Source organism: Eptatretus burgeri, chromosome 1 (assembly GCF_056783735.1).
Source record: "Eptatretus burgeri isolate ZD-2024b chromosome 1, Ebu_testis_v1, whole genome shotgun sequence".
In the NCBI taxonomy this organism is placed as follows: Eukaryota; Metazoa; Chordata; class Myxini; order Myxiniformes; family Myxinidae; genus Eptatretus; species Eptatretus burgeri.
Genome location: NC_140961.1, coordinates 103,070,961 through 103,096,153, shown reverse-complemented (window position 1 = coordinate 103,096,153; position 25,193 = coordinate 103,070,961). Strand labels below are relative to the sequence as shown.

General features: G+C 49.0%; 1 protein-coding gene across 2 annotated transcripts in view; it reads left to right on the top strand.

Moving 5' to 3' along the window:
• The window catches only part of SYNGR1 (synaptogyrin 1), a 76,903-nt gene that overhangs the window by 19,012 nt on the left and 32,698 nt on the right, over positions 1–25,193 (top strand). For both annotated transcript variants that reach the window (XM_085893399.1, XM_085893392.1), the window contains one exon: positions 5,258–5,492. In XM_085893399.1, the coding sequence (XP_085749525.1) occupies positions 5,258–5,492 (235 nt within the window). The remainder of the gene's footprint in view (positions 1–5,257; positions 5,493–25,193) is intronic.

The window sequence follows — 25,193 nt, the reverse complement described above, 5'->3', positions numbered from 1 at the left end:
AAGGCATGGACGTAGATGGTTGTGGGGATTTTTTAGGAGACATATGGGTTATAGTGAGCATTGTAACATTGTGGTGAGCATAATGAATATCTGAGGTGAGGTTGCAGTTGGATTTTGGCACGCAGTTTAAATGGAAATTGGCAAGCTTTTGCAAAGGAACCTTGCTGTGGTTTGCATTCCTGGCACCGTTACTGTTCTGTATGCGTGCTTGCTTGCATGGCTTGTGTAAGAAGTAAACTATGGTAAAGGAATGAAATAAATGAAAGTATAGAGGATTGAAGACTTAACTAAAAACCATACACAACGCATCTTTCCCATTTACCCAATAGATATATGGAAAGGACTAGCTAAACACATACGAATGAAATAACTGCCTTGGAATCACTGTATTTTGTGTGCCATTGCCTCGGCGGAGTGCCGGTTTTACAAAAACACACACACACACGCACATTTGTTTTTATACAGAGCCTAAGCTTGTGGAAGTGATTGCACAGAACAAATCAGGACACAACATAAATAATGGAACAGCAGGAGAAAGGGGGAAACACTAACAGCAGGGCGGAGGGAGAAAGTGGTCGGAGACGGACACACAAGGGATGCAGGTAACGATGAGGGTAAGGGAAACTGCAAAAGGTGGACAATTATGGATGCATAAGTAAGATTCTGTTTGGCCAGTTTGTGATCTTTGTCAAGGTCTGAGGAGAGGGATGAGGTTGCTGCCTGTCTGTCAAAAGGATGAGTGGAGTCATCAGCAAAGAGAAAAAAAGGATTTTACAGAGTCGGTATGATCATTGATGAAGATGAGGAATAATATGGGGACGAGAACTCTGCCTTTGGGTACTCCAGCCTTAACAGGGAGAAGAGTTGAAAGGGTTTCGTTGAGCAGCACACGTCTACGAGAGTCGACAAAGTCGGTTTGTCAATCCAAGAGTGGAGTTGGCCTTGGATTCTGTAGGCACACAGTTTGGAGAGCAAGGCAGGATGCCAGACTGTATCAAAGCTCGAGATAATGTTGTGGGGCCGGGTATTGCTGGCGAGCTCGACCGCTAGAGGGAGCAGTAGAGTTGGATCCACCGAACACACCGGAATTTAGGTCGTGACCCTCGGATAAGTCCGGAAGGCGCGGGTCCCTTACAGGACCATGAATCGACAATAATTTGACCGCATGGAGTAGGATCAATTGCCAAACTTCAATATACCTAATTACCCCTGCGGTAAAGCTACCGGGGAATTCACACCCTCGACAGACCTCGAGCGGGAACGAGCCGTTACCGTGCTCGAACCGTGTGTAACCCGAGCGGATGGTTACCAAGACCTGTTGGACCAAATGCACAATTTGCCGATTCCCAATTTCCCAACACGCACCGTGCCTAGCCAATGAAAGAAACACAGAAATGAGCTGATACATTCAACAAAATGGAGATTTATTTACAATAGGCAGGGAAGAGAACACAGAAGAGCAGAGTTATCCGACTACAAGAAATGCAGTCATGTACAAGCGAAAGCGATTAACAATTCTACTTGACAAGACTGGCCCGCACAGAGACACACACACCCAAAAAGAAAATGGACCCGATGGGTCTTCAGTCGGTAGAGCCAACCCGGGGTACCTGTCCCGCCTCGTGCGGGTCCACCGACTCAAACCACCACGGTGGGACTCGAACCCACGACCACGACCGTCTGCAGAGCCCTCGTCAAACAACCACTCACTGACTTTGGATGCCAGGTTGGAAATGCCTGAACTGAGAATGTCCTCTCCCACCAGGAATGTCTCGCACACTATCCTCGCTGCTTGGCAAAACGTTACGATCTCTCGAACTGGCGAACGCTCCTGCAACGAGCACACAGTCTCTCCAACGCTGGTCCAGACAACCACTCTTTCTCCTCAGGAGGGAGGGGCTTCTTCTCCTGGCCACTCGTCTCTTGATTGGTTGGACCCATCGTGCGATTCCCTGGCCGTCTGCCATTGGACAGGCCCACGGTAGGTGGGGCAACTCCCACCCTTCTGGGTGGAGTCCCGATCAGAGGCATTTGTAGCTCCGTCCACCTCCTCACCTCTGGCCACGTGCGTAATGGCGATGGTGTTGAGTCGGAAATGGGGCGGGTGAGATGCCTGCTCCTTGCCAATTGGCCAGAGGGACGCCATGCCTATGTTAGACTCTGCGCTCTCCAGCAAGCGCGCGAGGAATGCCATGAGCAGAGAGTTGTCGTGTGAAAGTGAAGATGTAAAAAATCCTATCTATAAAATAACCCTACAGCGCACGTACACTTAATTCCCATTAGATACAAGGGATGGATTTGAACTAGAAACACATACTTACCGATATAACTGATCTATAGGGACTCTGACTGTTGTGTGCAGTAAGCTTCCAAAGCTTCCAAAGCCCTCTCCCCTGAAAAGAAGGGGCGGGTGATACCTGACAAAAACTACAAAAAATAAAAAAAATACACAAAAAATACGACAAAAAAAAAAAACACATTTTGCATTTTCTTATTTGATCTGGTGTTCATAAATTGGTGTGGTGTTGATGTGGTGCAGGCATGATGGGCTGAATGGTCTCCACCTGCATGAATTTCCTTGTGATTCCTTGAAAGCATTGCATTTGGACATAGTGCTCAAACACAAAAAAGGTAAAGTCAGCACTGTTGTTCGAGATCTCAGTTCCCAATGACTTTGGACTAAATTCTATAGAAATCAGGAAAATGACCAAATACCAGGATAAAAAAATATGAGGTCAAGAGAACTTGGAAATTGAAGAAGGCTGAAACATGGTTTAATGAGGAGAGTAACTGGAAGACAAGATTACAAGACTACATCGTGTATCGGTGTGATAGGAAGGAGAAAATAGGAGGAGGTGTGACAATCTGGGTAAGAGATAGCATTGCATCGAGAGAAAGGGGTGTCATTAAGGAGAGTTAATTTGGAATTATAACCTTAATGAGAGTAAAACTCACAGCCAATGGGAATTGACATGAAGTTCTCATTAGTCGGCTGTAAAATGATGGTGATTGTGATTACCCGGGGTTTACTCAGCCCCAAAGTCCGTAACGAACATTGAACCTATTGCACCGACAGATTCTTCTTCGAATTTCTATACGTCGGAAACTGATGTAAAGTTGTGTTTGTCATTACTGACGGATGATGCAAGGTCCTTATAGACATGTCTGTCACTAAATTGGTGATCGTTCGGGTGGCAGATTTGACCTTGAGTCCACGAAGTGGTACATCATTACTATATGTATATATGTATACGCATATGTATATATGTATATCTCTCTTCTTCTTCTTTCGGCTGCTCCCGTGAGGGGTTGCCACAGCAGATCATCCGTATGATCCGCATCGTGATTTGGCACATGTTTTACGCCGGATTCCCTTCCTGACGCAACCCTGGTCGCCTCTTACGACACAGGGATATGGTACACCTATTTTAACTGGGGTATACACCGGTCCAGTATACTGGTACTCATTTCGCCGACCTCGGAAGGATGACAGGCTGAGTCAACCCCCTGGTGTATTAATTCAGTGGCTCAACGGGGCTTGAACTCAGGACCTTTTGGATCCCAAGCCGCTGCCCTAATCACTGCGCCAACACCAGGCTCATATATATATATATATATATATATATATATATATATATATATATATATATATATATATATATATATATATATATATATATATATATATATATATATATATATATATATATATATATATATATATATATATATATATATATATATATGTGCACATTTGAACAGAGAATAACTTGATACAATCAGTCAAGTGTACTATACTCTTGACAGAGTACTGATGTTGCCAATGCAGTTTTTGGGCAATGGTTGTCTTGGATTGTTTTGGTTTTGCCTTCCTAGTACTGCATCAGGGCAGCAATTTGGAATTTGTTGAGGGTGCCTTGAGTAGCTTGGCTATCCTTCACAAATGATACTGTACTCTCCATCTTTGACTTCCATCAATGACTCACACTGGCAGAGCGGCCCATTAGCAGACATCTTAGCGGAAGGCACTCTCATCTTTCAGCTATCTAACCTGTGTTATAATCCCAACTCACCTATAAAATGGCACCCTGGTGTTTTGCATGCACCCCCCCCTCCCCAGCCCCATTTATGTGTTTTATGTGTGGCATCCATCGGAAAGACGTGAAGTTGGAGGACCTGTCTGTCGGCACTGGTATAGGTGGATGTTAAAGATCTGGCAGTGTAATTCGCAAACAAGTGAGTTTTCACCTGCAATCTGAACAAATTACAAAATTCTTTTTTCCCCAATTCAAGTTATTCTGTCCAATTAGCATGCCAAGTTATGACAACTTTATAACGACAGAATGCGAATTTTTTTTTTAAATACATGTTTATCTTCTCACTTACACTTCCTTCCACTTACCTCTTTATTCCACGTGGTTCAGACCTGATGATGGGATATTTTCTAGTGTAAGCATGGTATGCTCTAAAAGGCTTGGCAAAGTTAGAGGAAATGGCTGTTTCTTGTTTGTTTTTAGTTTTGCTTGTTGATAGCATTGACCTGTTATGAAAGCTCCGATCAACAGTTTGCCTCGCCCTTCATGTTGTGCACATTTTGTACACCCCGGTAAGCTGTTTTGTCTTCCTCATGGTGCTACCAACTGAATAAACACTTTGCTGCCTCAGCTTTTGGCCTGAATGAAGAATTTTCATTTTTTTTTCCTCCTTGAGAAGTTCATTTTACACATCAACAACGAGCTGAGCTGCTCTATGAGCTTATCTCTGAATATCTTGGGGTTGTGTCTTGGCAATTCCAGTTTAAGGAGGTCGTCATCCTTCAAGCTTCTTTTAGCGCACAAGCATACCTGCATAGTGCATACGTGGATCTGTAGACTGCCCAGGACTCTGTCAGGATCATCCTTTTTCAAGGCAAAAAGAAGAGATCATCAAGTAATAGCATCTTGTGACAGCGGTGACCTGTCCAGGGTTGATTCTTATCTCTAGAAGCATTCATTTGTTGTGGGTTCCTTGCTGCACTTCTTGAATGGACATGGACTTGAGACAGGACAGTATTTAGTTTAATAATATACAATGTTGCGAATTGCATGCTGTTTTGATAGATTTCAAAATTTTGCTTCCCTGACTTCCCATTTTACTCGAGCATGTTAGAACTTTGGTGTTAACTGTTAACTGAACTAGAAGCTGTTGTAATTTTTGCATCATGATACCATTTATTAATTTTCCCTCCCCCTCCGTGTCCACCCACTTCTTCTTCTAGCTATTCTCCATCATCGTCTTTGGCTGCATTATTAATGAAGGATACATCAATGCACAAAGTGCAAGCCTCAAATGCGTTTTCAATCACAATGCCAATGCATGTCACTATGGTGTTGTTGTGGGTGTCTTCGCATTCCTCGCCTGCATTGCTTTCCTAGCTCTGGATGTTGCTTTTCCACAAATGAGCAGTATTAAAGACCGCAAGCATGCTGTCATTGCCGACCTCATCTGCTCCTGTGAGTACCAACTTTATTTGAAGTTACAACCCAAATGTCCACAGCCTCTGCATAAACATAGCCCTTTTATGCTTTCATTTATTCTGATGTTGATATTGTGGCATCATGACTGATCTTTCTTCTGAAATAAGGCAATTTGTATTGAACACCTGACAGATTTCTTGATTCCTTCTCCCTTTTATGGTCGTTAGCCCATCTACATTTAAACTATTTTAAATGTGGAAAATGACATTGAGCCATTATTATCACTATCACCAAGGCCTGCCAAAATCACTGTTTGAAAGATACAAGACTGACGTTAATGGCGGGAAAAGATTGTGGTTACTCCAATGAAGAACTTGATATTAGGAAGAGGGAATGTGAGCCTCATTTCAAAAGGACAAAGTTGTGCTTCATGAAATTGTTCCACATGGCAGTGTTTATGAGCAGCTTTCTTAAAGGTCATTCTTCTCCTTCTCCTTCTCCTTCTCCTTCTCCTTCTCCTTCTCCTTCTCCTTCTTCTTCTTCTTCCTCCTGTTAGGGGTTGCCACAGCAGATCATCCCTATGATCCGCATAGTGATTTGGCACATGTTTTACGCCAGATGCCCTTCCTGACGCAACCCTGGTCGCCTCTTACCACACAGGGATATGGTACACCAATTTTAACCGGGGTATACACCGGCCCAGTATACTGGTACTCATTTCACCGACCTCGGAAGGATGATAGGCTGAGTCAACCCCCTGGTGCATTAATTCAGTGGCCCAACGGGGCTTGAACTCAGGACTTTTTGGATCCCAAGCCGCTGCCCTAACCACTGCGCCAACACCAGGCTATGTCGATGCAACACCAGGCTATGTAGATGCCATTGTTGATGCAAATTTCTTCAAAATTAGCACAATGGTTTTAAGAGTTATAATAAAAGGAAAATGCAGCCAATTAAGCTTGATTGACAATTAGCTTGAAAAGTATAGTTTTTTTTTTTAGCATACAGCATAATGTATTGTTGTAACCCTTAAATGGGAAATGTATTGGAATACAACATGATTATTACATTTATGTGCTCGTACATGTGTGTGTATATATATATATATATATATATATATATATATATATATATATATATATATATATATATATATATATATATATATATATACATATACATATACATACATATAGTAGACGAGGCGTAAGTCGGCAGCGTGTAACTCATCACTTCGCCGAAGTCGGCAGCGTCAAAAAGTCCCGAATTTATTTAATGTTAAGTCCCTATGAATAAAGGGTCATCCCTCTGTAAGTCGTCATCTCTAAGTCGTCACTTCGTCTAAGTCGTCAGATGTTGTCCGTTCCCGCGTAATGGAAACTCAAGTAAATTACCACTCCTAACTCGTCACACGGAACTGCTGCCTCGTGAGAATCCCGATTTCATGGAATCGTGATGCTCGCTCATTGGTTTACACCGTCAATGATAGGCTATTTATAACTGCGTACACACGTTGATCGCACTGCAGGCAGGACAATGGCGACTAAGCGAAAGCTTACAACTAAAACCTACCAAGAAAAATACGACATTATCCAGTTTTGTGAGGCAAGCCCACTGATGAAGAAAACAGCCATAGCTGAGAAGTTGGACATCAAACGGCAGACATTGAACGATATCTTGAAGAATAAGGGCAAGATATTTGGACAAGTGGAGAAGATCGTGAGGCCGGTGGTGAGTGTGAAACGCGTGAAATGTGTGTCCTTTGAAGATGTCGATGACGCGCTCATCATCTGGTTTCGGCAAATGTCGGCTCAGCCAAATATTCGGTTGGACGGTGAAATGTTGCTGCTGAAGGCACGTCGATTCGCTGCGGACCTCGGGCATGATGATGCCGAGACCTTGCCGATGCACTGGATAGACAGATTCAAAGTGAGGTGGGGAATCGGCAAGGTCAATAAGTGCGGCGAATCACGCAGCGTGGATTCGCAGTGGTGCAAGACTGGAAGGATAGCAAATTGAAAGACATCTTGGAAAGGTATCAGCCTCGGGACGTGTACAATGCCGATGAGACTGGGCTTTTCTGGCAGATGCTGCCAGAAAAGTCTCTGGGGTTCGTTGGTCAATCTCATCATGGTGATAAGTAGGCGAAGTTGTTGTCTTACAGTTGTTCATTATCTTTACTTTTGATAAACTGATTCATGAATTCCATCTTTGCTTGATCACTTTCCAACTCAACAATGAACCCCCACCTATGCCCCAAGCATTGTGTTTTCCTTTTGGTACAAACGCCGGCTCTCACACATACGTGTCCAGGCCACGCGCAACTTCATCCTTCACCCCACAGTCATCATGAATGTTCGCATACGCGCAAGTCGTCACATTTCTAAGTCGTCACTTTTTTCTCGGTCCCGATGGTGACGACTTACGCCTCGTCTACTGTATATTGTTGCGGATTCGTGCCCGCCGGCGTGCTGACGGCCACGTAACTCGAATCGCGGCACGTCGCCCACCGGACGGACAATCCAGTCGTGACCCTCTCGGACTAACGCCGGGAACCAGTCACGGGTGGACCTTTCGATCTCACCGCGATCGAGCCAATCAGCCCCCGCGTGGGATAGGGTTGCTCGCCAAATTCGACCTACCTAAGTACCCACGCGGAGGGTAGACCGGGCGATCGCACCTCGCCGCAGGTCGACTTCGGACACGGGCCACTTAAGCGACCCGTTCCGTACTATCGGGATAACCGAGCGGTGTTATCGTCGGCCTCGACGGTTCGATTAATTATCGGGCGTATTCAGCCCACTACCAACCCTTTACGTGAAGCAAGATGAGGATTCAATGAAGGAAATGACGAAGCGAAGCGGGAAACAGTTCAACACAAAGCACATTTATTCGCGCTGAACGGAAAGCACACATATTCAATTCCACCAAAAGCACATAGAAAAGGAAAAGAAACACACTGCAATTTTACACAAAAAGCAAATGCGACAATGCAGATCTAATACCGATTACGCGAGCACACGGCAACACTTATACAATTTTACTTCACAGATGGCGCCGACAACACACATTCCCAAAAACAAAAGAAAAGAGAACCCTCAAGGATGAGGCGGGCCTGAGGCCGAGACCGGGTCGGGCCTACCCGTCTGGTGATGAGACGCGGAGCGGCGATGGTGCCTCAACTCCGCGGGCCTCGCGGGGAGTGTCTGATAGGGGGTGGGAAAGGGGCCCCCTTGGTTGCACTATCTCAGCGCGGGGGGAAACAGGAGGGGGTTGCTGATGCTCGGGGTATAGAGGATTCCTACTCTGCCTCGAGTCCCGCGACGAGCGTCTCCACCTCGGCCAGGTCGCGCCGTCGGCCTCCCTGGGGTGCAGCTCCCTGCACGACGCGAGCACCCCCTCGTCTGCCCTCGCCGGCTCTCCACAGCTCCGTCCCTCCGCTCCGACTCCAACGCACACGACGACGACCAGCTCCTTTTTGCTCCTTCTTCCCAACTCCACCGCCCGCGAAGTCTAAACTCTCTGTTCTCTTGACTGACGAACACGGTCGCTTATATAAGCCCCGTGGCTTCGCTCTCTCATCTTTGACCCCCTCCCTTCGACCTTTCACCTCGCTCCCCATTGGCCCGAGAAAAAGTGGGCGTGAATGCTTTTTGATCCATAAATTTGCATATATCGATCGCCCTCCAACGCCCTGGAGGTGGGGCCAAATCGCCCCTCGCTCTCCGATTGGACGGAACAAAAGTGGGCGTGTGTCGTTTTTTATCCGTTTTTGAAGTGGAAAATCCGTGGTTTTGTACACGCTGTTCGGCGCGCGCCCTGCACGAGTCCAACACCGGTACCCACAAGCGGCGCAAGAACGGTGGCGATGCGACGGTTGCGAGGTGTGACGTGAAGGTCGTGGCGGTTGTGGTGATGTTGTGGTTGTAACAATGGCGGTTGGTCCAAAATAAAGATAGTTAAAGAAAAACGGCTATCCTGAAGAGACGCAGCACGCATGAATAACATTTATTCCCTCTAGACAACGGGTTTGGGCCTAACTACACATATACTTACCGAGATATCTCACCTAAGGGACCTGAATGGTGGTTTGCGAATCTGGTAACCACAACACTACCCCCTCCCCTTTTTACAGACTCGTCCCGAGTCGTCAAATTTTCGTGTGCCATCATGTGTAGTTTTCCCCGAGTACATTTTACCTACGGATCCCTGAGTGCAACATTCATGGTATTCGTGTCCCCAAAATAAATAACCTGAGGGCTGCGTAACTACCTAAACAAACTCACTCACACGGACGACTTAAATAAAATTGCCGGCGCTAGACAGACATGCCGGGGGCGCACTCATATTTACAGTACATCTTAACCTTAACTTACAAATTTTACACTAAACCATGGCCCAGGATCACTGAACTCTGCAAAAAGAAAGCAGTTAACAGGGAGCCAGGCTGCTCGCATGCAGTCTCTGGCTCAAAACAATGCAGGTGACGGAACGTGGCTGGCTGCTCACACGCAGTCCAAGGCCTTCCCTTTTAAACTGAACGCAGTGAACCACAACGGTGCATGGGCTGCACAACGCAGTCTCCGTGCCAGCTCAAGTGGCACACGCAATGAGCACAACGAATGGATGCATGGACACAAACACGGTGCACGGGCCGCCACTGCAGGCCCGTGTTGTAGCTGCCAACAGGGCAGTTCTCGCAGCTTGCAAACTGTTGCCTTGCGGATCCTGGCACACATGGAAATGAACAGGGGGGGGCAGAGCAAAAATTGAACGGGGCTGGTGAACATGGGCTGTGGGCATGGCATGGCAAAGGCAGCAGGCAAACACAGCACGCAGAAGAAGGCCGCTGCAGGCAAACACAGCCGGCAGATGAACTGGCCGGCACAGACCTTGAAGAAAAACAGCCAGCCGGCAGATGAAGTGGGCCGGCACAGGCCTTGCAGTAACACAGCCAGCAGATGAAGCTGGCCAGCCTTTGCCGTTCAGTGGAGGTTGGTGGAGGGAGTGCGGTGGTGCTGGCCACTTGGAAGGCGGGCTCGGACCTACCTACCTGTCTCCCTCCCAACCTATCGCCTTTGCCTGTCACTGTACATACCCACTCCCTTAATTTGTCAAACCCCAATTTAGCCCCAACTTATTTATTTATTTTTACTTCCCACTATAAATCGTCCCCAAACCCCCTTTATCGTCTTTGTTCGGCTAACCTATCCTGTCACCTAGCCTACTCCCAACCCCTACGTTCCCTTCCCGGAGGGGAATAAGGGAGAGCTAACGTCCTGTGTCGAGGCCCAACGAAGCCTCAGAATGGCCTCCCCAGAGTTCGGCGATCTAACCCAAAGTGGGTCCAGCGGCCCACAACGAGAGCGAGGGGATGGATGGTGCGGAGGGGTACATCTCCGAATCTACCCTAACCATTTAACTGTTAAACTACCCCGGGGCTTTCAACAAGCGCTTCTCGCTTAAACTATTGGTTCTAACAACCCAGATTCCCGTCGCCTGTGTTGGTGTCCTCACAATTTCGGGCCTCGCCCCCCAATTTTCTCTCCGTGCCCTCACACGGTCTCATGGCTGGGACACGTGGCTCCCTTTGGCAGGCACGACCCTCTGCCGATTCTCCCGCTATGGCACCCCCGGGCACTACACTGCCTCCGAGCCTACCAGCTCCCTAACACCGGGGAGTGCCCCCCATGGCACCTCCCCTGAAACGCACACGTGGCAGGCTGGCTTCCCAGGCCCCTTTCCGAGGGTCACCCTTGCCCACAACACTGCCCACGTGGCTAATGGCGCCCCGGGCCCCCGCACCAAGCAGGCGCACCCGTGCCCACTACTCTATCCCGGCCCCCCATGGGCCCATGGCCTACCGCGGCCGACTAGCCTGGTGCCCGGGGTACCCACTCAGCGATACTCACCTTTCGCAGCCACGCTCCCAAGCCCGTCAACAGGGCTCCTGCACCCCTCCAAATGGGTTTCGAGCCGACATTCCCACCAACAGCAAAACGACCTCCATTTTTGTTAATTTGACTAACCCAGCTAACTCACTTTACTCTGACCCCGGGGTCCCTTGGACGGGAGTCACTCCTCCCCCCAATCACTCATCGCACCATGCATTCCCCATTCGCTCCATTCACACAGACCCGCTGGCCTCACTCACTCACCAAGCACATGCTTCCAATTCACTCACCAACAACTCTTCAACACACTCACCGCTGAACTCTGCCATCCTCCTAACTACCTCCCCTAACTAACTCGTGCTCCCACGTCGTCCCTTAAACTAGTAGCACGTTCCTTTTAACACTACGTAGCTAAGCTACGTCCCCACTACACATTCACTGTCTGTCACTGTCTTCTAACTCAAAAATTCATTTTATTTCCCAACCTAAATCTCACTAAATCCCTCTACCTAATCCATTCCACGGACTCCATGAGGACTTACCCCTGCCCCATGAAGTCGGTCTAACTAAGCTAACCCTTCCCCCTAACTAGTTTCCATCCTGTGCCCAGGTCAAGGAGGTCTTCCACCCCTTGCCCAGGAATCCTGTGCACCCGAAAGTGAGGCTTGCTGTTTTGTTTTTTTTTCATGCGCAGCACCTGCGCGGCAACTCGCGCACTTTACACCTGCCTGTGACGTCATGCAGCTGCACGTGTTCCTCGTCCCTCCTTGGACGGTACCATCCGGCAGAGATACCCCTCCTGCCGGATTCCAACCCCACGTGCAGCCATGGCGTCACCGTGCGCATAAAAAAAACACAAGCCCCACGTCTCGAGGGGTTCCCCACGCGAACACATGTGCTTTGCCCGTTGGAGCTTAACACACACGATCGCGTGGAGAACCCGTCCGGTCCAAATTCGTTTACCTGCCTAAACTTTGTCCGTCCGCGGGATCGGCAATCCACCGCTGGCGTTTCCGGACCGGGACTTCACTCTCGCAAGCGAGCACGTGGTGGTCTCGTGCGTTGCACAGCACGGACCTCGTGCTCACTGCTGGGTGAACCCGGCACGGTCCCCGAAACAACTACAGCCGCTACTCGGCTTTCTTTCCTCTGTCGCCGTCGTCGTCGGCATTCGACCCACGCACACCTGCGTGTTACGACGCTCACAGTCCACACCATTAAACTCACACCGGGAGACGCGGCTGCGTGCTCCCGCATGCCAACCGACATCTCCCTCACATACCGCTCTCTCACACACACAGTCTCCCTTGCACACAGCGACCTTGCACACGGCCGTTCACTCACGCATGCGGGGCACTCACCCGCGGTGCCTCATCCACACACCGTGCCTCACTCACACACGCGGGGGAACTCACCCGCGGTGCCTCACTCACACACGCGGGGGCACTCACCCGCGGTGCCTCACTCACACACCGTGCCTCACTCACACACGCGAGGGCACTCACCCGCGGTGCCTCATCCACACACCGTGCCTCACTCACACACGCGGGGGCACTCACCCGCGGTGCCTCATCCACACTGGCCGTTCCATCCACACACACGGCCTCTTCCACACACGGTGCCTCATCCACACACGGCGTGCTGGGAAGCACGTACTCCGGCACAATCGCCACCACACCAATCACACACGGGGACGCACTCACACCTTGCACCACACACACAGGGACAACCACACTGGGGATTCGTGTCCCCACAAGGGTCTCCGGGGCCTCTATACCCCCCAAGCTCTCCGTGCACCTGTCCACAGCACCCGTCCCCTCAACCTCGCAAAGCACGACCGAACTCACCTGGTCGTGACTCGCCTCAAGGGGGCATACTCCCTCCCCTCGTTCCTGGAGGAGGCCATCCAGGTGCTCGCACTGGGTCTCCACCCAGTCCACCAGCTCACCCTCATTGTCCTCCACTACCTCCGTGTGTGTGCGTCACTTACCCCGTCCAATTCACCCTCTATCTCCCGTGTCTCTATACATTTATAAGTTTCTGTTGTCGTCATTTCGTGTCTCGTCTCACACGTTTTGGTCTCCCCATTTAATTTTTCCCTTTTGGTCACCGTCGATTCCTCTGTCACGACCCTCGCCCAACACGCCCCCCGAATTATTTTTTTACCCGCCTCCACCGCGGGCCTGTCAGCCGTTGCACCCCCTTCCAGCTCGTTTGCTCCCACACGTGGAGTCGCCATTCCCAGCTCCCTGGTCACGGCCTTCATGCCCGCCTGCAGGCATCGGCCCATGTTCTGCGTCTCACCCCGGAGCTTTTTTGTTTCTTCCCTCATTTGCTTGCCCATGCTTTTCATTTCGTTTATAAATTCATTTGCGTTTGCATCCATCTTTTCGTTCATTTGTTGTGTATTTGCATCCATTGTCGCTGTCATTGCCGCCAGCATGGCGCATAGCTGGGCCATGTCGGGTGCGCTTGGGTGAGCCGTTTCGGCAGGGATCGGGGAAGGGTTTTGGTGGAGGGGGGGAGGGGAGGTGTCATACACCGCGGCCGCTGCCGCACCTATTTCGGGCTCTGGGTTCAGTTGGACGAGTTCATGTTCCTGTACGGGCATTCCATCCTGGGCCATGGATCCTACACATTCTACATCCATTTCTAATACCCCCGGCTCCCGCTCGCCTTGAGATGCCATCTTGCTTCTCGTGAAGGGTTAATTTAGCTCGCTCGTAATTTGGAGGGAATCGGGGGTCGCTTCTCTCACCCCTGGACCGATTCCCGTGAATTTAGCCGGAGACAGGAGAGCCCGTTTTCCTGTTCTCCGATACCAGTGCCGCGAGGAGGGCGATGGATTTGTATCGCACGACCTGACACCAGTGTTGCGGATTCGCGCCCGCTGGCGTGCTGACGGCCACGTAACTCGAATCGCGGCACGTCGCCCACCGGACGGACAATCCAGTCGTGACCCTCTCGGACTACCGCCGGGAACCAGTCACGGGTGGACCTTTCGGTCTCACCGCGATCGAGCCAATCAGCCCCCGCGTGGGATAGGGTTGCTCGCCAAATTCGACCTACCTAAGTACCCACGCGGAGGGTAGACCGGGCGATCGCACCTCGCCGCAGGTCGACTTCGGACACGGGCCACTTAAGCGACCCGTTCCGTACTATCGGGATAACCGAGCGGTGTTATCGTCGGCCTCGACGGTTCGATTAATTATCGGGCGTATTCAGCCCACTACCAACCCTTTACGTGAAGCAAGATGAGGATTCAATGAAGGAAATGACGAAGCGAAGCGGGAAACAGTTCAACACAAAGCACATTTATTCGCGCTGAACAGAAAGCACACATATTCAATTCCACCAAAAGCACATAGAAAAGGAAAAGAAACGCACTGCAATTTTTCACAAAAAGCAAATGCGACAATGCAGATCTAATACCGATTACGCGAGCACACGGCAACACTTATACAATTTTACTTCACAGATGGCGCCGACAACACACATTCCCAAAAACAAAAGAAAAGAGAACCCTCAAGGATGAGGCGGGCCTGAGGCCGAGACCGGGTCGGGCCTACCCGTCTGGTGATGAGACGCGGAGCGGCGATGGTGCCTCAACTCCGCGGGCCTCGCGGGGAGTGTCTGGTAGGGGGTGGGAAAGGGGCCCCCTTGGTCGCACTATCTCAGCGCGGGGGGAAACAGGAGGGGGTTGCTGATGCTCAGGGTATAGAGGATTCCTACTCTGCCTCGAGTCCCGCGACGAGCGTCTCCACCTCGGCCAGGTCGCGCCGTCGGCCTCCCTGGGGTGCAGCTCCCTGCACGACGCGAGCACCCCCTCGTCTGCCCTCGCCGCCTCTCCACAGCTCCGTCCCCTCCGCTCCGACTCCAACGCACACGACGACGACCAGCTCCTTTTTGCTCCTTCTTCCCAACTCCACCGCCCGCGAAGTCTTAACTCTCTGTTCTCTTGACTGACGAACACGGTCGCTTATATAAGCCCCGTGGCTTCGCTCTCTCATCTTTGACCCCCTCCCTTCGACCTTTCACCTCGCTCCCCATTGGCCCGAGAAAAAGTGGGTGTGAATGCTTTTTGATCCATAAATTTGCATATATCGATCGCCCTCCAACGCCCTGGAGGCGGGGCCAAATCGCCCCTCGCTCACCGATTGGACGGAACAAAAGTGGGCGTGTGTCGTTTTTGATCCGTTTTTGAAGTGGAAAATCCGTGGTTTTGTACACGCTGTTCGGCGCGCGCCCTGCACGAGTCCAACACCGGTACCCACAAGCGGCGCAAGAACGGTGGCGATGCGACGGTTGCGAGGTGTGACGTGAAGGTCGTGGCGGTTGTGGTGATGTTGTGGTTGTAACAATGGCGGTTGGTCCAAAATAAAGATAGTTAAAGAAAAACGGCTATCCTGAAGAGTCGCAGCACGCATGAATAACATTTATTCCCTCTAGACAACGGGTTTGGGCCTAACTACACATATACTTACCGAGATATCTCACCGAAGGGACCTGAATGGTGGTTTGCGAATCTGGTAACCACAACAATATATACATATAGTCGGGCCCAAAAGTTTACATACACTTGAGCAGAATACAGTTGACTTCCATTTGTACCTCTTTTCTCCACAATAATCATAATTTTTTTCCATTCCGAGAACGATTTCAACCATTCTCCCTTATTTCTGTCAAAGGTTTCTGCAACGTTTGTGCTTTGGTTGATTTTATTCACAGTTTAAATCATGATGTGACAAAAATAGCGGGTCAAAAGTTAACATACAGCACACTCTAATATTGTCTAATACTTTATTGCATAGCCTTTAACCTTTAGAACTTCAGTCAGCCTTGCAGGATAACCATCAATCAGCTTCTTTCAATTCTCTGAAGGTATTTTAACCCATTCTTCTGAAGGTATTTTAACCCGACACTGTTGGTAGAGTTTAGTCAAATTGGTGGGTTTCCTCTTTTGCACTCTCTTTATAAATAACGTCCACAAATTCTCAATTCGATTTCAGTCCGGCCTTTAAGCTGGCCATTCCAAAACATCAACATTGTTCTGCTGAAGCCATCCAGCAACCAACTTGGAAGTATGCTTTGGGTCGTTGTCATGTTGGAAGGTCCAGCGTCATCCGAGGTTCAGCTTTCGAGCGGACTGCTTCAGGTTCCCTTGGAGAATTTCCGAGTAGTCCTCCTTCTTCATGGTGCCATCCATCTTATACAGTGCTCCTGGACCACTAGCAGCAAAACATCCCCAGAGCATGATGCTGCCACCACCATGCTTCACCGTGGGTATTGTGTTCTTCAGTTTTAAGGCCTCTCCTTCTCTTGCCAGACGTACTGTTGGTCATTGTGGCTGAAAAGTTCCATCTTTGTTTCATCAGACCAAAGGACACTCCACCAGAAGCCTCTATCTTTGTACTTGTGCTTTCTTGCATATTTCAGCCTGGCTTTGCAGTGGCATTTTTGAAGGAGGGGCTTCCTCCGTGCTCTGCAGCCTCTTAGTCCATTTCGGTGCAGACCGTCTGGATAGTGGACAGTGACACCTTCATCCCTGAAGCCTCCAATTCTTGGCACAGGTGTTTCTTGGTAGTCTTGGCGTTGAAGCGCACCTTTCTGACCAATGCCCTCTCATCGATTGGTGTCAACTTTGACTTCTGGTCTGATCTTGGAAGGATTGGGAAATGGGAAATGCGGCAGCTCACCGGATGACAGGATTGGGGAAAAGCCTTCGGGACCCCCAATCTTTGATGATAGGAGGGAAACCACGGGGTAACATTCCTGGGTCAGATTGCAGGAGAGTGTGTCAGAGTGGTGCTGAGGTGTCGTCCACCAGACGGCGGTCTCCTTGGGTTAACCTGAGGCGGTCCCTTCGGGTGGGTGCCTGGAATGTCCCATCCCGAAGAGAGGATGAGCACCTGTCTCTGTTATCATCTGAGCTCAAGCGTTTGGACATTGGTATTGCAACACTCTCTGAGGTTCGGAGACCAGATTGTGGCAAGATAATGGTGGGTGCTTACACCTACTATTGGTCTGGTCGCTATGATGGTTACCATACCCAAGGAGTTGCTGTAGCTGTGTCCAATAAGCTGACCCTAATAATAATTGAGATAACACCGGTCAACGAGCGTATTATGAGACTAAGGATTCGTCACTCCTTAGCTGTCATTTCCCTGGTCTTTGTCTGTGCTCCGACTGAGGCGAGTAACCTCACCGTGAAGGACACATTCTAGGCCACGCTCGAGTCTGTGGTTGATCAGTGCCCAACACGCGATACACTTCGAGTCTTGGGGGATTTCAATGCATCGACTGGAACTGATAGGGATGGTTATGAGACATGTGTTGGTCCCCATGGGTCAGGAACTATGAACCAGAATATCTCTAAGTTCCTTGACTTTGCAAGAAGTCATGGAATTAGGGTGGCCGGTTCATGGTTTCAGCACCCACAAGCTCATCGCTGGACTTGGTATTCCAATGCTGGTGGTGTGGCAAAGGAGATTGACCATGTCCTCGTTGATGGTCGCTGGAGGATGATCCAGAACAGCAGGGTCTACCGGAGTGCTCAGTTCCTCAATACTGACCACCGGCTTGTTGTAGCAACTCTAAAGCTGCACCTTAAATCCGGGAGAATGGTACCATCCCAGCCTAGGCTGGATGTTGGCAAGCTCAAGGACGAGAGGGTTGCTGAGGAGTTTGCAAACAGGCTGAGTTGACTTTTGGGGGGTCCTGAAGAGTTGTGGAGTGCCTTCAAGACCACCGTCTTTGATGTTGCCAGTGGATGTCTTGGAACTCACCGCAGGGCAAAGAAGAATTTTGTCTCTCAAGGGACATTGGATACCATTGACCAGAGTTGCAGGGCCAGGCTGAATGGCAGAGCTGAGCTGTTCAGGGAGCTGAGGCGTAAAACTGTACATGCACTAAGGGTGGACAAGGAAGCCGATGTGCGAGGAATCTGTGAGGGGGTAGAGCATCACCTGTGGACAGGTTATTCTCGTCCCGCTTACAGGGGAATTCGCGCATTGCGTTCATCCAAGCCCATCCCTCGGAGCTCTGCAGTTGGAGCAGAGAGTGGTGGGCTCTTGACAGAGGAGTCCGAAGTAAAGGCTCACTGGGTCAGTTACTTTGAGCGGTTGTACCAGGCTGATCCACCAGCTGTTGAGTTGGACGTCAAGGGTGTTACAATCCCTGTTGCTGACTCTCCAATCAACTCTGGTCCACCTTCGCTTGTGGAAACACGGGTGAACCGGTTGAAATGGGATAAAGCTCCAGGGAACTGTGGCATCCATGCTGAACTTCTCAAGGCTGGTGGAAATGCTGCACTCATGTCGTTGCATGCAGTTTTGTGCTCTGCCTGGAACACAGGCATCATCCCAACTAATTGGAAGAGGAGCCTTGTTGTCCCTCTCTGGAAAGGGAAGGGTGATCACCAAGACTGCAACAACTACCGAGGGGTGACGCTGCTCTCAGTGCCGGGCAAGGCCTTTGCTTGGATAATTATTCATAGGGTTCGCCACCATCTGCTTGAGCACCAGCGTCCAGAGCAGTCAGGCTTTACACGAAAGAGGTCAACGATTGACCGTTTCCTTGCTCTTTGGGTTCTCACCGAACGCACACCAGAGTTTCGGCAGGGGCTGCTTGCAGCCTATGTTCATTTCTGTAAAGCGTTTGATTCAGTGAATCGGGATGCCATCTGGAGGATTCTTGGTCTTCGTGGGGTGCCACCAAAACTGATTGATCTGATGTCTGAACTCTACTCTGGTTCTGAGAGTGCTGTGAAATGTGGTGGTACCATCTCCGACTTATTTCCAGTTGTTACTGGAGTTCGTCAGGGGTGTGTACTGGTCCCCACACTTTATCAGCACTTGTATGTACTGGATTCTCGGGAGGATGTCGGAGAGATCAAGCTGCCGTGCATCGTTTGGGAATGTCAAGATCTCGGACCTTGATTTCGCAGATAATGCAGTCATCTTTGCGGGAACTTGAGATATCCTTTTGGGGGCCCTCGGGGTGCTGAACGAGGAGTCGGAGCCACTGGGATGACGGGTTTCTTGGGTCAAAAATAAGATACAGGCTTTCAATGACATCTTGGATGCTGCTGTCCTGTCTGTGTCTGTTTGCGGTGAGGATGTTGAGGTCGTGGAGAGTTGCACTTCCCTTGGTCGTGATATTCATGTCTCTGCTGGCTGTGAGTCAGAGGTCAATTGATGTCTGGGTCGGGCCTGGGGAGTTATGGATTCACTGGATCATGGGGTGTGGCGCTGCCGGTACCTGTGCGGGAGGATGAAAGTCCGAGTCTTCAGGTCCTTGGTGCTTCCTGTCTTGCTCTATGGATGCGAGACTTGGACTCTGACCAAGGATCTGAGACGGAGACTTAATTACTTTGGTACCAGATCTCTTCGGAGAATCCTTGGCTATCGCTGGTCGGATTTTGTGTCCAACGAGCTGTTGCTGAGAGAGACTCTGAGATTTGTTACCTGCATAGTCCGTGAGCATCAGTTGCGGCTGTATGGACATGTGGCTCGTTTTTCTGATGCTGATCCTGCTCACCAGATTCTCTCACCGTGGGAGTCTCGTGAGTGGAGGAGGCCAATGGGCCGACCATGTGCCTCGTGGTTGCAGCAGGTTGACCGGCATCTCAAGGAGATGGGGATGGGCCTGGCATCTGCCTGGGGATGGCCATACGGAGACCCCTGGAGTACCGGTGGAAAGTGGACGCAGCGATGCGCTGTTCTGGCACATGCTCCCATACCTGACCTGACCTTGGAAGGAACTTGGTTGTCCCGAGGTCCCTGTACTTCCACACAATCGTCTGGACAGATAACCGTGGCGTTCTAGTTGCCTAGATATTGCCCCGAGAGAAGTCCCTGACTTGTGCAACTGGATAATGCTCTTTCTCAGGTCTTGGGAGTATTATTTTGCCTTACCCATGCTGGCTCAAGTGGAAATAGGACCTGAATAGGAAACCTCGGCCCTTTATGCAGCCATGGGAGCATGACCTGACCTATTACATAACTATTATAATCAGCAGAGAGTGGGGAACACAGTACAAGTCAGGAAGGCCATTTCAGAACATTATAAGCCTTTCGAAAGCCAATCATGCAGAAAGTCACCTTGGTGTATGTAAACTTTTGACCTGCTATTTTCGTCACGTCATTAATTAGACTGTGAATAAAATCATCCAAAGTACAAAAGTTGCAGAAACCCTTGATAAAAACAAGGGAGAATGGTTGAAATTGTTCTAGGAATGGAAATAATTATGATTATTGCAGAGAAAAGAGGTATAAATGGAAGTCAACTGGATTCTGCTCAAGTGTATGCAAAGTTTTGGGCCCGACTGTAAATATAAATATTATACACACACGCACAAGCTCCTGTTCAAAGACAATCAACATCCAGATGCATCCAGAGCCAAGCTGGCCAGAGACAAACATTATTCGGACACGTCTGGAGATAAACTCCTGTCTGGACAAAAACAACGCCAGGACGTGTCTGGAGCCAAGCTGTCCACACCATTGGACTGTGTCCATTGGGGATCGGCGGAGTGCTCGTCACACTCCACATGTTTCATTTTTCCCGCCGATCATATCACATGCCTTCTGGTTGAATGGTTTGCATTGGAAGGAAAAATCATCTGGGTGGCAGATGGATGGTTGCTCTGTGCGGATTATGCAGTTTTACCGTGTGAGAAATAATCCGCGGCAATGCTCACCATAAAAGTCAGGAGGTGCTTCGTGTGTGTGTGTGTCTGTGTCTGTGTCTGTGTCTGTGTCTGTGTCTGTGTCTGTGTCTGTGTCTGTGTCTGTGTCTGTGTCTGTGTGTCTGTGTGTCTGTGTGTCTGTGTGTCTGTGTGTCTGTGTGTATATATATATATATATATATATATATATATATATATATATATATATATATATATATATATATATATATATATATATATATATATATATCTCTACGTGTGTATTTATAAATACACTACAGGTCAAAAGTTTGAGAACACCCCCATTTTTCCAGTTTTTACTGAAATTTAAGCAGTTCAAGTTCAGTGAATAATCTGAAATGGTACAAAGCCAAGTGGTAAACTGCCAGAGGTTAAAAAAAAAGTTTAGGTTCCCAAGAACTGAAAAATAATGTAAATTTCAGAGTTGTTAAAAAAGGCCCTTTTCAGGGAACAAGTAATGGGTGAGCAACTGCAGCTGTTCTGCAACAATGGAAGTAAATTAAGCCTTGAAAGTTGATGCAAACAATTCTGACAAGTGTCCCGACTTTTGTTGATTAGTTACAAACCCTCTGTCTGCATAAAGACAGTGTTGGACCAGACTGTGTTGCTACACCCTCTGAAGCATTATTTGGACAATATTGCACTGCAGGAAGTCGTATATTGCTTTTAAAATGGCGAGAAAAAGACAATTAACAAAGGAAGACAGACGACCATTATAACCCTTAAAAGTGAAGGTCTTTCCTTTGGAGAAATTGCAAAGATGCCAAGGGGTCAGTAAGTGCAGTTTCCTGCACCATCAAAAGGCACTTGAAAACAGGAGGAAACTCTGACAGGAAGAGGTCTGGCAGACCCAAAGCCACAATACAATCAGAAGATAAGTTTCTGAGAGCCAACAGCTTGTGTGATAGGCGGCTCACAGGACAGCAGCTTCAAGCACAGTTTAACACTGTTCGAAGGAAGGAAGTCTCGGTTTCACCTGTGAAGAGAAGACTTCGAGTAGCAGGTTGGACAGGTCGAGTGGCAGTAAGAAATCTATTGCTAAGATGGCAACATAAGAAAAAGAGGCTTGCCTGGGCCATGAAGCACCGCCAGTGGACAACTGAAAACTGGAAGGTCTTATGGACCGATGAATCAAAATTTGAAATCTTCAGTTCATCACGCAGGGTTTTGTATGCCATCGAGTAGGTGAAAGGATGGTTCCTCAGTGTGTGACACCAACTGTCAAACATGGAGGAGGAAGCGTGATGATCTGGGGCTCTTTTGCTGGATACAGAGTCATTGACTTGCACAGAGTGACTGGCACCCTGAACCAAAAGGGCGACCACAGCAGTTTGCAGCGCCATGCAATACCATCTGGTCCACACCTAGTTGGTAAGGGGTTCATGCAACAGCAAGATAACGGCCCAAAACATACCTCCAGGCTATGTCAGAACTGCCTGAGAAGAAAAGAAAAAGACGGCAGGCTTCAAGTCATGGAATGGCCAGCACAGTCTCCAGACTTAACCCCATCGAGCTGGTTTGGGATGAACTGGACAGAAGGGTGAAAGCAAAGCAACCATTGGGTGTGAGATGGAGTATAAAAAAGATTTCTGGATTGAGTTTGATGAAGTGGTGGAGAGTGTGTCCAAGGATGAAAGAGTGGTGATTGGAGCAGATTTCAATGGGCATGTTGGGGAAGGGAATAAAGAGGATGAGGAGGTGATGGGGAGGTACGGTCTCAACAAGAGAAATGTGGAAGGGCAAATGGTGGTAGAGTTTGCAAAAAGAATGGAAATGGCAGTGGTAAATACGTATTTCAAGAAGAAGGAGGAACAAAGGGTGACATACAAGAGTGGAGGAAAGTGCACACAGGTGGATTACATCTTAAGCAGGAGATGCAACCTGAAAGAGATTAGTGACTGTCGGTGGTGGCAGGGGAGAGTGTAGCTCGACAGCATCGATTGGTGGTCTGTTGGATGACTTTAGAGGTGAGGTTGAGGAAGAGAGTGAGGGCTGAACCAAGGACCAGATGGTGGAAGCTGAAGGCGGACGACTGTTGCGTGAAATTTAGGGAGGAGGTGAGACAGGCGTTGGATGGTGGTAAAGATGGGTGGAAAGATTGGGCAACTACAGCAGAAGTGGTGAGGGAGATAGCTACGAAGGTACTTGGTGTGACATCTGGACAGAGGAAGGCAGATAAGGAGACGTGGTGGTGGAACGAGGAAGTAGAGGAAAGTATAAGGAAGAAGGGGTTGGCAAAAAAGAAGTGGGATAGCCAGAGAGATGAAGAAAGTTGGCAGTAGTAGAAGGAGTGGGTTGGCGAAAGGCAAAAAGAGAGGTGGCAAAGGCCAAGGAAAAAGCATATGATGAGCTGTATGAGAAGTTGGATACAAAAGAAGGGGAAAAGGATTTATACCGATTGGCAAGACAGAGCGACCGAGCTGGGAATGATGCGCTGCAGGTTCGGGTGATAAAGGACGCAAATGGGAATGTGCTGACGAGCGAGGAGAGTGTGTTGAGAAGGTGGATGGAGTACTTTGAGGAGCTGATGAATGAAGAAAATGAGAGAGAGAAGGTTGGAAGAGGTGGAGATAGTGAATCTGGAAGTGGGGTGGATCAGTAAGGATGAAGTGAGGACTGCTATGAAGAGGATGAAGAGTGGAAAGACTGTTGGCCCAGATGGTTTCCCAGTGGAGGCATGGAAGTGCTTCGGAGAGATGGCAGTGGGGTTGTTAACCAGATTGTTTTATAAAGTCTTGGAAAGTGAGAGAATGCCGGAGGAGTGGAGAGAAAGTGAACTGGTTCCGACTTTCAAGAATAAGGGTGGAAATTACAGAGGGATAAAGTTGTTAAGCCACATCATGAAGTTGTGGGAAAGAATAGTGGAAGCTAGGTTGAGAGGAGAGGTGATGATTTGTGAGCAGCAATATGGGTTTATGCCAGGAAAGAGCACCACTGATGCGATGTTTGCTTTGAGAATGTTGATGGAGACGTATTGGGAAGGCCAGAGGAGTTGCATTGTGTGTTTGTGGATTCAGAGAAAGCTTATGATAGGGTGCCAAGAGAGGAGTTGTGGCATTGTATGAGGAAGTCTGGAGTGGTGGAGAAGTATGTGAGGATCGTGCAGGATATGTATGAGGACAGTGTGACAGCGGTGAGGTGTGCGGTAGGAATGACGGACCGGTTTAAGGGAAAAGTGGGATTGCACCAAGGATTGACCCTGAGCCCTTTCCTGTTTGCAATGGTGATGGACAGGTTGACGGACAAGATCAGACTGGAGTCTCCATGGACTATGATGCTCGCGGATGACATCATGATCTGCAGGGAGAGTAGGGAGCAGGCTGAGGCGAGCCTCGAGCGGTGGAGGTACGCACTGGAGAGAAGGGGAATGAGAGTCAGTCGGAGTAAGACGGAATACATGTGCGTAAATGAGAGGGAGGGTGGTGGTATGGTGCGGTTGCAAGGAGCTGAGGTGGAGAAAGTGGAAGGGTTTAAATACTTGGGATCAACTGTTCAAAGTAACGGAGAGTGTGGGAGAGAAGTGAAAAAGAGAGTACAGGCAGGATGGAGTGGTTGGAGAAGAGTTGCAGGAGTGATCTGTGACAGAAGGGTAGCTGCAAGAGTGAAGGGGAAAGTATATAAGACAGTTGTGAGACCAGCTATGTTGTATGGTTTGGAGGCGGTGGCACTAACAAAAAGACAAGAAGCGGAGCTGGAGGTGGCAGAGCTAAAGATGCTGCGATTCTCGTTGGGAGTGACGAGGATGGACAGGATACGGAATGAGTATATTCGAGGGACAGCGCAGGTAGGATCGGTTTGGAGACAAAGTGAGAGAGGCAAGATTGAGATGGTTTGGACATGTGCACAGGAGGGAAGCGGAGTATATTAGAAGAAGGATGTTGAAGATGCAGCCACCAGGCAGGAGAAGAAAAGGAAGGCCAAAGAAGAGGTTCATGGATATGGTGAGGGCGGACATGCGGGTGGTTGGAGTGTCAATAGAAGATGTGGAGGATAGAGCGAAATGGAGATGGTTGATCCGCTGTGGCGACCCCTAACGGGAGCTCGCCGAAAGAAGAAGAAGAAATATATATATATATATATATATATATATATATATATATATATATATATATATATATATATATATATATATAT